Genomic DNA, 13,436 nt, shown 5'->3' on the forward strand with positions numbered 1-13,436 from the left:
ATTGTGTGAATGCATGATGACTTTATGTGCTTGTCTTATGTGAGCTCACTAAGACAAATCCCAATCAACTTGTTGACATGGCAAATAAATCTTGAATCTTGAATCTATAGAATCTATTAAATTTAACAGAACATGTGACATTGGTTTGATTTTTTTTTTTTACATATTGTAGCCTACATATTGTGCCGTTCCCTGTGTCAAATCATAAAATAGTGTGCTCAAAAGCTGCTCCTGTCTGATCTGCTATTATTGGCCTATCCAGTAGGTGGTGTGAGAAGACCTTCACAGTCCACAGCAATGATTCACTCTTCATAACGTCCATGCTGCACTATAGGAGTAGATGATTAGAAGAGCCACTATCAACGGTCCATTGCTTATGCATCCTTAAGAATAAAGTTTGACTCTCTGCAAACAAGTCAAGGGCAAAGGGCAGTTTTGGGACAATGCTAAGATATCATAATTGATGTCTACAAGGGGAAGATCTGGACTGATCTGGACTTTGGCTCCTTTGGTGGCTTCATAAAGGGAAACTAATGTAGTATCCCAATGCTTCGGGACAGGCTATATTATCTAGGGCCAGAGATAACCACCGGATGTTGTCAAACTCCAGAATTAAAACAATATCTCAGGGTTAGAATGTTAAAAGTCCAGTCCTTTTTTTCATTTTGTTTTTCAAATTCAAGATGGAGAAATAATTGTCATGCCTGCTGCTTGAGTTATAGCTATCAATTATTCACAAATAAGTCACAGATATGTGTTTGATAAATATGAACAATATTTTCAGGTTGTATCTTGTGTGACAGCGTATCTTCTTTCAGTCTGGCTTGAAACAAATATGGCTGAAGTCTCACTATATGGAGAAGTCTGAAGGCCACAGTCTTTGTTTATGTGAGAAATGTTCCCAAACACTTTCTGCGATCTGTCTCTCCCAAGCTTTCGAGTGTAGCGCCTGAGAGATAGCAATGTTGAGCCATAATATAGCCTACATATCCAAAGAACACATGGATATGTCCTAGCATGGATTTAATGTCTAACGACCAATCATCATAAATGTATGGGCCCTTCAAGCTCTTATAGGGCTAGTTAGACCACAGACTCCCAATTGATTTTGTCCCATGCAGGTTCCTCCATCTGATAAGATTTTGTTTGCTTTTAGATGTTTTATTACAGAAAGTGTATGAAACCCATGACCAAAAATAGTCATACATTCTGTCATTGTGTTACTTATGGATGGAATTATAGCGAAAATAAATTATTCCTTTTTTGCTAGGGACCCCCTTAAGGACCCTAGTTTAGAAGCACTGCCCTAACTATCCCCCTCCAGAGCAAGCTCACTCACTCAGTTCATTCACTTCACCTACAGTACAATTATCTTGTCATCTAGTCACTGTGGATTTGTGTTGGAGCATTTATTGTAGTAGCCTAAAATATCTCTAAAATTGCATTAACTTGTTACTACACACTCCAAAATCATATGACCCCCCCTCCTCCCTTATTATTATTATTAGTGAGCAATTGTAATGGACCTAAAGACCTGGAGCATGATTGGCTGATTGCTTATGTTTGCAGGCTGTGGCTCCATGCATGCTTTTGCAATGCTGACAGAGTCAATTAAGCAAGAGAAATGAAACAATATGAAGACAAGAAAACGGTATATAATGTTGTTTAATAATGGTATACTCTATGGTACTCTATGGTATGCCATAAAACATTTACAAAATATTCACAAGGTGATGCAATAAATTGACAATACATTTATTTCAATTATATATATATAGTTTCAAATAAAAAGTTTATACTTGGAGCAATGGTTCAAAATGCTGCTTTCTTTTCGCAGTCAGTAGAGCATTCTACTGTGTTGTCAATGATGTTGACTTCATACAGTAATCCAATGCTAACTTCATTTACATGTCCAAGAATCTTGCAAACTAACAGAACCAAGCATAAATGTTATATACAAAATTTACAACAGAACACCTTAATACATAATCCATCAAACATGGTCTAAAATGACCATAAATGTCTCCCTGATTAATGCATAGAAATACAATCCTTCTCACTCTCAGTTCTTAAAAATGTATACATTTCTCAATAATCCCAAATGGGGTGATTTCATAAAGATTTCCAACACGATGACAATTTTGAAAATAGCTTAGATCATTTCAACAGTGCATACACAAACTGTCCTCTTAACCGTGTTAGACATTTCTATCGTTATATTATATATTGATTTCAGAGGTTTCTTAAATGCATGGAAAGTGCTTTTTATTTTTCTAGCATGAATGTATAGTAAGATAGCGTTGTTGGTGAACGAGTGCGTATTCCCTTTTCTCTGGGCAGGAGAATGTGCTTCCATCTTGTTTAGTTGTGTGACTGTGTGCTGGCCTGGGGCAGGAGGACAATGTTAGGGTGAGGAATGCGAGAGGAGCAAGGCTTTCTCTCTTTTTTTGGTCTTCAGAACGGTCACGATCACTGACAATCACTAGGAGGGAGAGGTGATGACTTTCATATCGAAAGTGGTACGATGTCGATTCATAGAATACAAGGGAGAGCACAGTCTTTTTGCTTGCTTGTCTTTTTTTAACAGTTTTTAGCAACACTGGAAGCGAATGGAGGGAACTGTTCAACAAGTTCCAACTATAGTTCAGGAGCCTCCACCCCCAACTGCTGTGCCTGCGCCTGCTATTTTTCTCAGTCCACTCAATCAGGGCATCAGACTTGGCACAGACGCCCGCGACAACTGTCCCATCCAGCGGGAGGCCAGTGACTGCGGCGGGCTGGGCTTGCGTGAGGAGCAGGGAGGTTGCCCAAAGCAGTAAGCTGGGGCTCTCCAGGCTGGCCCTCGTAGTCGCTCAAGGATCTATGCGGAAGGCCAACAGCTTGTCGGAGTGCTGGTTGTTCAGGGTGCGCAGGTCAGGCAGACGCAGCAGCAACTTGGGGAAGAGGGCGCTGTCGTCGGGATGGCGACGGGCGACCAGAGAGCGCAACGCTTTGATCAGATTGTCCTGTAACTGCTCCACGGCTCCGACCTCCACGATACCAGCGCGGTCTGAGGAAGAGACAGGGAAGAGAGATAGGGGTTAGACACGATGGAGTGTGTACTTGTACATGTGCGTGTGTGTTTCGTATTTTGTATTTGTATTCGTATGTGTGCGCGTCTTACCGGCAGACACCAGCACAACAGCCATGAAAAGGGCCATCTCATCTGGCTCCAGACACAAAGACCCGAGCTTCTCACTGAAATCGAACATGGCGTCCAGTAAGGAGCCCATGCCGAGAGCTCTTAGCGATGCCAGTGAGTACGTCTGGCCGTTGAAGAAGGTCACAGTCCTCTCCTTGGGGTCAAACAGCGAGCAGAACCTCACCATCAGGACCTACGGACAAAATCAGAGCAGGTGAGTATCGGACAAGTCCACGGGCGAGGAGCGCAGGAGCAGAGACAAAGCACATCTTGAGTTAGACTCATCAATTCTACGTTTGACTGGACGTACCTGAAAAGTGCCGGACTTGAGCAGCATGACTTGATCATGTTGGCTCAGACTCTGGAAGCCTGGGATGCTCTTGGCAAACTCCACCACTTCTTTGACGGCGGGGGTGAAGCACTGGGAGAAAGACTCCCACACCTCCTGACTGGAGCGACTGGCTGGAGCCACGGGACAGGCATTCAGGGGACAAGCCTGCCAGACGGAGAGAAGAAGGAAGAGAGAAAAGGAGGCGTTAGCTAGTTGTACATGTTCCTAAGCCCCAGGGATTGCGACTGTAACTTGACTTTCAGCTACTACCTCCATGACCACAGCACTTCAGCATAGACGTGTACATGCATTCATACTTGACAACTAATAGACATTCACATACAAATCGGCCAAAAGACTCACCAGGACTTTGGCTCCTCCATTCAACTTCCAAGGACACGCACTTTGGTTCTGGGAATCACACGATGAAAAAGTGTCCTGGTTGTTGGGATAGGACTGAGATGATAGGCTGCCAGTGATGGGGCATTGACTTGACTGGTTGGAGTAGGTGTACTTGGCATTGTCAATGTTGGTGGGGTTGTTGTTGTTGTTGTTGTTGGAGGCAACAGGGCAGTGTGTGGGTACGTGGTAGTTTGATTGCCCCCCTTGAGAGGCACTAGAATGGGACTGGGTCGTAGAGTGCGAGAAGACCGACTCCTGCGCTACGTTGTTTTGGAAAGACGAATGGCCAAGGTTGTTGTTGCTGGCGGCCATCTTGAACGGCTTCTCTTCAATGGCGAAGTTGTTGCAGTGGCTCTCTGGACTGCAGGGCGCCTCAGGGGGCGGGGAAGCCTCGATTTCCATGGAAGCTGATTCGTTGAGACTGTTCATGTAGCTCTGCATCTCGTCCAGTAGTCTCTGTTTCTCCCGTTTGGGAATACGCCCGAAACGCACAGCTGGAGGAGAGAGAAGAGGCTCGGGTTAGCCACCATTGACATTAAGCATCAGTGTGATGATTGCTATGTGGAATACTAATCCGAAGACCTCTCTACTCTCTCGGACTGTTCTGGAACTATCACAACGTGGTTGCGAATGCCCTCTCCTCATTTGACTCCTTCATCCTTTTCCACATCTTTGCAATCCTCCCTTCCCCCTTTCAACACCGCACCTCCACTGACAAGCCTATTTATAGCACCCTGCCACTATATGCTCGCCTGCACCACCTCCCCCAATCTCTCTCCTTGCGCCTCTCCTCTGTCTCTCCGTTGAGCAGTCGCTCTCTCTTCTCTGCTGAAGTAGGTCACTGGGTCAGCAGCATTGAACATGATGTCATTAGTCAAGTGACAGAGTGAGTAGTGAAAAGGTCAAATAGAGAAGACAGACAAGAGGGGGAGGGAGAAGGAGTGCACGAACCAAAAGAAAGGGGTCAAGGTAAAGTAAAGGGAATGGTGTCTATATATATATATATATATATATATATATATATATATATATATATATATACATATCAAATACAATGTAAAGATGAGAAAATGTGTGAAGGGAAGTAAGAGCCCTTTATGCATCTGTGATATTTAGGTTTTGGGAGCCCAGGTAAAACCTGTAATGATGTCCACATTGTATTTATTGTATTGTATTTGTGAATATATTGAGAAAATTAAAACATGAGCCACCCCCCCTCACCCCCCAACCCCCCCTCCCCTCCCCCGCCCCCTCCCGCGCTCCTGCGTTTTGTCTTTTTTTGGGTCATCTAAAAATGTTTGCTCCAGAAAAGCACATGATTTATGATCACCCAGTTGAGTCGTATCCCCAGAGAGACGGGTTCTGCAGGGGGGAACACTGCAGTGGAGAGCAGGAACGCCACTGACTTTGTGTCTAATTGCATTGTCAACTAGGTTCTTGTGATTAACAGGACCGAATCGCATTATACAGCACATGACTGTTTGTTAATGTCGGCGTTGGAAAAATAATAGGCATGGTAGAACGTCAAGTCGAACACACGGGGTAATCAACACCCTCATGCCCCACTTTCCACCAAATAAGCTCGATTTGTCAGAGTTTCCCCATGACTGATGACTACTGGGACTCTGAGGCTCCTCTTGTCATAAATCAGATACCAGGGCGAGGAGAGAGGCAGAGAAAGGGGGGACCAGCAGACAACGGGTATGAGGAGAGTAAAGGAGACAAGAACATGGAGAGACATCGTGGATTACAGGTGATAATAAGGAGTCATCTAAACCTCTCTGGCCCTATCAAAAAGCTATGTAGACGTTTCTCGGCTTGGAGGAATTAGAGCCACGGAATTATAACCCTTTGGTCAAAAGCTACCGCAGTTTTTTAGTTGGCATTCATCATTATGTTGCGACAAAGATGGTCTCTTACCGTCTCTGGACATGCCCACGGAGAGGCACTTCTTGAAACGGCAGTGCTGGCAGCGGTTTCGGTTCATGCGCATGATCAGACAGTTCTCGTTCTTGACGCACATCTTGTAATGGATATTCTGCTGAATGCTGCGTCTGAAGAAACCCTGGGGGGAAGGGAGAAGAACAAATACATTCAAGTGGGTGAAAGAGAGAGTGTGTGTGCTATGTGTGTGTGTGTGTGTGTGTGCGGTTGTGCGCGCGCGTGTGTGTGAGTCGTGCGTGTAGTAAAAGGAACAATATAATATTGTCTTTGGCAGGGTTCTCACCTTGCAGCCCTCGCAGGCGTGCACACCGTAATGGAAACCAGATGCGATGTCGCCACACACCTTACACAGGAGCACCATGCCTCCGGTCTCTATACAAGAAAACACACATCCATTGTCAGAGCTATACAATACAAGCAGCAACAGTCAGGGGCAAGTACATTATGAGAGGAGACTAGTAGGAAGGAGTGCAGTGTGGAAAAAGAGCTGTACTTACTGGTGAATGTGCCGGTGAAGCCGCAAGGTCTTTTGGCCACTATGGGATGGCTGTAGGTGGCCGACGAAGACACCGTTGAAATGTGGGCAACTGGGGCATTGTTCACGTCGGGGAACTGGAAGACCCTTTTGGGCGAGGGGGGAGTGCCTCCTCTCTGCTCTCTCTTCAGGGGCCCGTGGTCCTGGAAGGAGATGCTCTCGGGGGACGAGGGCTGGGAGTGGGAGGAGGGTGACTGGGACTGGTATCCACTTGAGGGACTGCCAGGGCTCGGGCTGGCACTGCCAGACGATCCGGCGTACAAGATGACACCACCACCTGGTGAGACAAAGAGGGGAGCAAAGCGTTTTCAGTTTTCAGCGATCTACGCGATCCGCATCTAGGTCTGTGTCGAAATGCAACTATGTAGGTCGCAAGACGAGAGTTGAGCAATGCTCTACTTTGGTGCAAGTTTTATTTTGGCTGACCGTTGGAATTTTCTTTCTCTGTGCACACACGCACGCACGCACCCACGCACACACACACATACACAACCCCTTATCAGGTTAGAACCAGAATAGGTCTTTGAGTATATTCTACTGATCTTCAGACTTGGATGAAAACACAGTCATGACTAACTGGACTGGAGTCTTTGTAGTTCTAGTCTGTTAGAAATCCATGTGTAAAAAAAGTAGCGATGCCTTGCCATGTTGAGGTCCACAGGAGAATTTGCTGTGCACGAAAAAAGGCTAAATGTGTCAGAGCCAGGCTAGGAAACGAGAGAGGTAATCATCGTGTGGGTGTTGTTCCGTTTAGTAACAATACAAGTAGGCTCAATGATGGCCCGATAAGGTAGATCTGTTTCCAAGATGGGTTCCTGTGACACAGGAAACGCTCTTGTCTTTAGCTCTCGAGTCTCTATACACTCAGTGCTGTAGCACGAGAAGATCAGCTCAGTTAGCCTAAATAAACAACAACAACAACAACAAGGTAGTCTAACTGTGCTAACATGGAACTATTAATATTAGCCAATAATGCATAATATGATCCTTTGAGTGATAGCAGAATAAATGTAGGCTACAGTCACTATAGGCCAGTGGTTCTCAAACTTTTTCATGTCAAGGAACAACCTGACCCAAATTAGAGCACGGACACGTGTTTGATACGATTTTGTTATGGATGGAATTATAATGGGAATAAATTATTCCCCTTTTTGCTGGGGACCCCCTGGAACCCCCTCGGGGACCCCTGGGGGTCTCTAGGCTGCTCACAGCGAGTGCCACAGACAGGCCATAAATACCGACAGGGAGTAGTCTATTAGTAACGTTGTTGTGATTGATTTTTGTGTTGGAGACTGAAACGGTCTCAAAAAAGAAAAAGAACAGAAAAAAGAAAACAACACGCCCTATGTTCCACGGCATTTTCATTTTAAGAGTTTTCGGATGTGAAGCCCGGAAACGTCCCATTACCCCTCAACACAACACGCCCGGCGGGCCAATCATCTTGTTTTGCAGCTTGTGCTCGCCGGAGAGACGAGAGAGACTGCCCCTCACGTGTAGCTGCACTGCTGCCTGCTCTTTGCCCCTCCCTCCCTCCACGCTTGGCTCCGCTAGCCCCTCCCACCCCCGCGCTTGGGCTCTGGTGGCCCCTCCCTCCCCCGCGCTTGGCTCCGGGCCCACAGCCCCATCTCTCCGCCAGCCACCTGACCGGGCGCTCACATGGACTCCTGACACAGTTCCCGCCCGGCTCACAAGGCTGTTTGCGCAGTCCCGTGTAGACAACAGCAGCAGCAGCAGCAGCACAATAACAAGCGCCGCCCACCCGGGGGACATCACGTTTGGAATAGAGAGGCCTTTTTTAATGCCCTGAGTCAAGAGAGGCAGAGAAAGAGGCAAGCAGGGCTCGGCTACTGTGTGAGGATACAGTTACATTCCAGACAGTCACCGGAAACCACGCGCCATGAATCTTCACGTTGTTACTGGCCACGTTTTTGACACATTAAATGAGGACTTGCTGGGGGGGTTTTACTCGGTTGGAGAGGAGTGATAGACTAAACACACCGAAACATGTGGATCCAGTTTTTTAGGCTGGTGTCTAACTTCCATATCCTCAAATCTATATACAATCTATAAACTGGTGTCTAACTTCCATATCCTCAAATCTATATACAATCTATAAACTGGTGTCTAACTTCCATATCTTCAAATCTTGCCAATAAAAAAAGGCTGTGTGTGGGAACTGCACGCCTCTTGCTCTTAAGATCTGCGTCATCAGGACTGTCGTAGGTAGTCTTTATGCATCATAGCAAAGATAAGATATTACTCATTGTAATAAAAAGTCAAAACAACTTTTATTCGACTCAATATCCTTGAATTGTTTATGAAGTCATATTCCGTGCGCATTGTCTCTGGGGGGGCCTTGACTCATCGGTGAGAATAAAGCCTCCCTCTGGCTCCTACGCTTTCTCTCCTGGAGAAAAAAAACACGTGCTGTTAGGCTGTAAGTGCCTCTTTAATTCCACAGCTTACACGTGTCACCGCGCTGACTGCGCGGCTCGACGGCTTGTGGCAGTTTGTGACAGGTATGACTCTAAAGCCAGCGCGCGCACACACACGCACGCACGCACGTCACGCATACGTGCGCACACACATACATATTTTACTACGCATACGTGTTTTAGGTGTGTGGGGGTGGTTAAAGGTCTGCAGGCATGTGCGAGGACAGGATCGCATGGCGGTGTCCCACTAACTCCCTAGGCCACACCCCTTCTCCATGTTGGGCATCATCACGCTCCCTCCCTCCCTCCCTCCCCCCCACCGACGTCAAACATCCATATCCTCTCTCTGTCTCTCCAATAACAGTTTCCTGGAATGTCCATTGACCAGGTGCCAGGCCCCAGCTCTTGGAAAAAGGCTCATCGCTGGTGCACTGAGGCACAGGTTACAACATGTGACCTGTGAGGGACACGCAGGGCCATCAGAGAATAAACAAAACAGGCCCCGCCTCCCTCGCCTATCCTCATGTGTCCCCCCCCTCTCCCCTCCCTCCCCCCTCCCAACCCCATGCAGGTCAGACAAGTGACGCATAAACCTCATGCTCATATAATGACTCTGGTGGCGACGCCCCTTTCGAGCTTCACCTCGCCTGGCCTCAGCGCCTCGTGTGTGTGAGCGCTCAGTGTGCATGTTGGGCAGTAGGTTGGCTCCACGTGAAACCAGTTGGCCCCGTGTCATGAGGCGGTTAATGAAACACTCGAAGGAGGAGGGATTATCTTCTGTGTGGGCCAGATAACATTAGCGTTACTATGGCGATGAAGCTTTTGAGTCAAGCCCCACTTTGGCTGGCAGACATTGTATTCGTCTTCTTCTGACTGTAGCTCTTCAAGGTGAAATAAGTTCAAGCATATATAATCTAGACGTCCTGAACTCATTTAGATAGCCATATAGCTTACACTAGCAGACTCTATGGAAGAGAGCTCTTTATCTGACCTATAAGTCCACATTGGACCACATTGCCATCCTATTGCACTATATGTTGCAATGTACTATATTGTATTGTAATAAGTGATTTAGTCATTTATGGGTCATTTATTAATGAAATGTGTAAAAGGGCACAACTCACTTACGACACCGGAATTGTGCAGTGTGGCAACTAGAAAAACAGGTTTGTCCATGGCTACTATCAAGAAAGACAGCAAATATGTGCAAAAGAATGTGCACTATAGTGATAAGTGAATGTGCATTATAGTGATAAGCCGGTCAGAATATGCCCCGGTGCTCTCTGTCATCCCATTTGCTATAATTTGGCTGTGCAGTTACAGTTTGTAAAGTATTGTAATTAGGACTACAATAGTGATGGGGGCTATATCCTTATTCTTAAAAGTAAATAGGAAATGAAATGGTCAAAGGCTAATGGTGATGAGGAAAGTAGCCTACTGGGAGCGTATGAGAAACCTGCCAAGAGCTTTGCAGTTCATTCATGCCTACTCTGATATGCCTACCTACGCATACTGTACAATACATACAATACACCAAGTTTGTAACTTTGCTCTCACATCGGTATCAACTCAAGCAGCTGCTAGATGAAAGCCCGTTCATCTTCTATGGAGCTGAGCCCCCAAAAGACCACCCTGCCCACGTGACATCAGTCTGGAGATGCAGTTCAGTTGATGCAAGCCATGACAAATCTGCATGTTGTATTTCATTTTTGCCCTATAGCATGCAACAATATTCTGTTCATATTTAGGCCTATAGGCATATTGCCAAAATAGTTGGACAAGACAAGAATGAAGTTATTATTGGAACTATGACTGCCCCCAACATATTGAAGCAGGTGACCCCGTTAATGGATGTGTGTAGCACAGTAACTGGTTATAACCAGACCACAGCCCAGGTTGACTAATAGTTGACTAATTAGCTTAATAATAGGCTATAGGTTGTTACTGTTATATCTGTTAAAATCTTTGAATCTGTTTCTTTGATTTTTTTTATAGCCTATCTTTATATAGGCCTATATTGTTTCTGTATCTATATTTTTTTCTAACTTATCATGTTCCTGTGTATGTAGACTATCTTGTGCATCAAGTCAATTTCCTTGTTGTGCAAACACACTTTGGCCAAATAAAGAATTCAATTCAATTCTATTCTATTCTATTCTATTCTATTCTATTCTATTCTATTCTATTCTATTCTGTTTTATTCTATTCTATTCTATTCTATTCTATTCTATTAACACATATATTGTTATTGAGCATTTAAAACCCTGGTCATACTAAAAGGTCGAGAAAAGCGTTCTGACCCACTGACCAAGCTTTCCCGTAGAGTCAGTGAATACTTAGCAGGGATCCCCGTGCAGAGAGCAGTTTCACCGGGAGGGCGGGGTGACTCACGCGCGCGCTGCACGTGGATATCGAGGCCCATGCACGTGCTATCACCCGGAGGCGGGAGGGTGCGGATATAGAAAGCAGGCACATGATGCCCACAGTATCCCACCAATACGGTAGCAAGAAATAAAGCAGCTATTGACTCGGTATATTATCTGTTGTGTATGAAAGAACGGTAAAAAAAAGAAGTTGTAAACATTAGAGAGTTAATAGTTGGAGATAGACCTCTGCGTCATTCATCAACGTCATATTCATTAGATTATGATTCACGTTTCTGGCTCAGCTCGATGTTTAGCCTTTCCTACTCCAAGGTCTGCCCACACAAGTCATGGCCAGCACACCCTGATCTGATCCTGATCTGATCCTGGCCCCCAATTGTTTTGGCTTACAGCTCGTCAGTGGGCGGGATTGTTCCTTGACAGAACAACACGTGTGATGCGTCCCAGCCAAATATGGGAGTTACAGCCGAGGGTGACCTTTGAATGAAACACACAATCTAACGGGGTATACACTAGCCTACTAGACAACTATTGCCCCGATTTTAACTAGGATCACAATAACTCAATAATAATTATAATAATTATAATAATTATTATTATTATTAATATTATTATTATAAAATAATAATGATGATGATGATGATGATGATTGGTCTGATTGGAGAAGAAACAACACACGGGCACTCACATCCAAGCAAAAGCAGAACCGAGTGGTTCACCTATGGTTCACCCATGGGTTCGCTACATCTGATTACAAATATCGCGAGAAGTGTAAGTTTAAATCAAAGTAACGTGAGGAAGGATGAAGAGACATGCGACCTACATACATGAGACCCTATAGCTGTGAACAACGTGCGTGGTTGGGGGCGTTCTGGGTCACCTGCCTCACGTGAGTTTGTTTACATGCAGAGAATCGGAAGTCCGCTCCAAAGATTGCAGAGAGGAGGACTTCCCTCCCTCTCCCGATCCGATGCTCAGCTAGCTCAAACCCGGCCGTATGCAGCCGACAACTGGCAACCTACCAAATGACAGCTGGATGCAGGAGACACGCATATCCTATTGCTCACCACCACCAAACTGAGTTCATGTAGCCTACCTGGGAGACACTCCGCTCCAAAGGCTTTAACAATACAGGCACGGACAAGGACTCACGAAAGAATTAGCCCACAGCCATATGATGCTTAATGTCAAGGAAATGATGCCTTGAAAATATTATTGGACGGTCCAAATGGCCTACAAAAGTACAAAATGAAATGTATAAAACCCAATATGGTTATCTGCTAAATGGGTCTATGCATATAAATTTACAAGTATAACGTTAATTGTCAATTAGCCTATAACATCAATCAGCCATGGGCAGTGCAAATAGGCTAAATAATCATAAGCTTCAAATAAAAGTAAAATAAAATAGCATTCATCATCCTGACACCGGTTCTCGTCCAACACCCATTCATTCTCCCCATTCACGTCCATTCAAACGAGATTATGTTTAAAAGCCAGTGAAATAATGCCGACTTACCGGGGCTGTTACAGTTGTCCATGTTTCAGTCGTTTGTCGCTGCTGAGCGTTGTGCAATTCGCGGTATTATTCAGTTGTGCGTTGATTGCCTCTCTGCGTCAATGAGGAGTTTTAGTTGATAATAGGTGAGACAGTCATGAACTGCCAAGGCATAGAGAGCGTATCCCAAAGACGAGACCAACAGGGGTTGTGCGCAGGGCATCAGCCGAAAAGCAACCAAAAAAACCGAGTTAATTGGAGCAAAACTAGTTAGAATGAAATCGATTCCAATCCTGATCCACGATGCGTATAGCTAGATGCTGCGAGGTTCAGGTTCTCTGCGTCTCTGCGCACCTGGGCTACTGTAAGCTATGACTGTAGCAGAACAGGGCTTCTCTCTACATTAAAGGAGTCCCAATAAAGTATTCAGCTGAGTGCCAGTACAGTCACCATAAAAACATCCTACCCAAAGCCCTAGTGTGGAAATAGTTTAAACACGCCCACAGCACGTTTTCAGGTGCCTGAGAAATGTGACCGTTTCGCCCCCTCCCTTGTCCTAGTTTTTTTTTATGTCCCTTCAACCTCTGATGTTTGCTTTGTGTGTCAGGGATCTCTCTCTCTCTCTCTCTCTCTCTCTCTCTCTTCTCTCTCCCTGTCACGCTCTCTCTCTCAAAACATTAGACCACCCCGCCCCCGCCCCCCGCCCCCCGCCCCCACTCTTCGCTC

General features: G+C 45.6%; 1 protein-coding gene across 1 annotated transcript; it reads right to left on the reverse strand.

Moving 5' to 3' along the window:
* Positions 1-1,647: 1,647 nt before the first annotated feature.
* LOC310799017 (nuclear receptor subfamily 1 group D member 1-like) lies at positions 1,648-13,116 on the reverse strand. Its single transcript, XM_083661588.1, has 8 exons — positions 12,732-13,116; positions 6,356-6,670; positions 6,142-6,230; positions 5,835-5,979; positions 3,876-4,408; positions 3,492-3,677; positions 3,164-3,374; positions 1,648-3,049 (listed from the first exon to the last, which is right to left on the reverse strand). The coding sequence occupies exons 1-8, from the start codon at positions 12,751-12,753 to the stop codon at positions 2,853-2,855; spliced, it is 1,698 nt and encodes a 565-aa protein (XP_083517714.1). The 5' UTR covers positions 12,754-13,116; the 3' UTR covers positions 1,648-2,852.
* Positions 13,117-13,436: the final 320 nt, after the last annotated feature.

This window comes from Poromitra crassiceps (assembly GCF_964638095.1).
Source record: "Poromitra crassiceps genome assembly, chromosome: 27".
Classification (NCBI taxonomy): domain Eukaryota; kingdom Metazoa; phylum Chordata; class Actinopteri; order Beryciformes; family Melamphaidae; genus Poromitra; species Poromitra crassiceps.

Coding starts and splice junctions, on each gene's coding strand:
- LOC310799017 (XM_083661588.1), bottom strand. CDS start 12,753: ATGGACAACTGTAACAGCCCCG. Junction 3,678..3,875: donor ATGGAGGAGCCAAAGTCCTG/GTGAGTCTTTTG, acceptor TCCGTCTGGCAG/GCTTGTCCCCTGAATGCCTG. Junction 3,375..3,491: donor TCAAGTCCGGCACTTTTCAG/GTACGTCCAGTC, acceptor TTTTGTCCGTAG/GTCCTGATGGTGAGGTTCTG.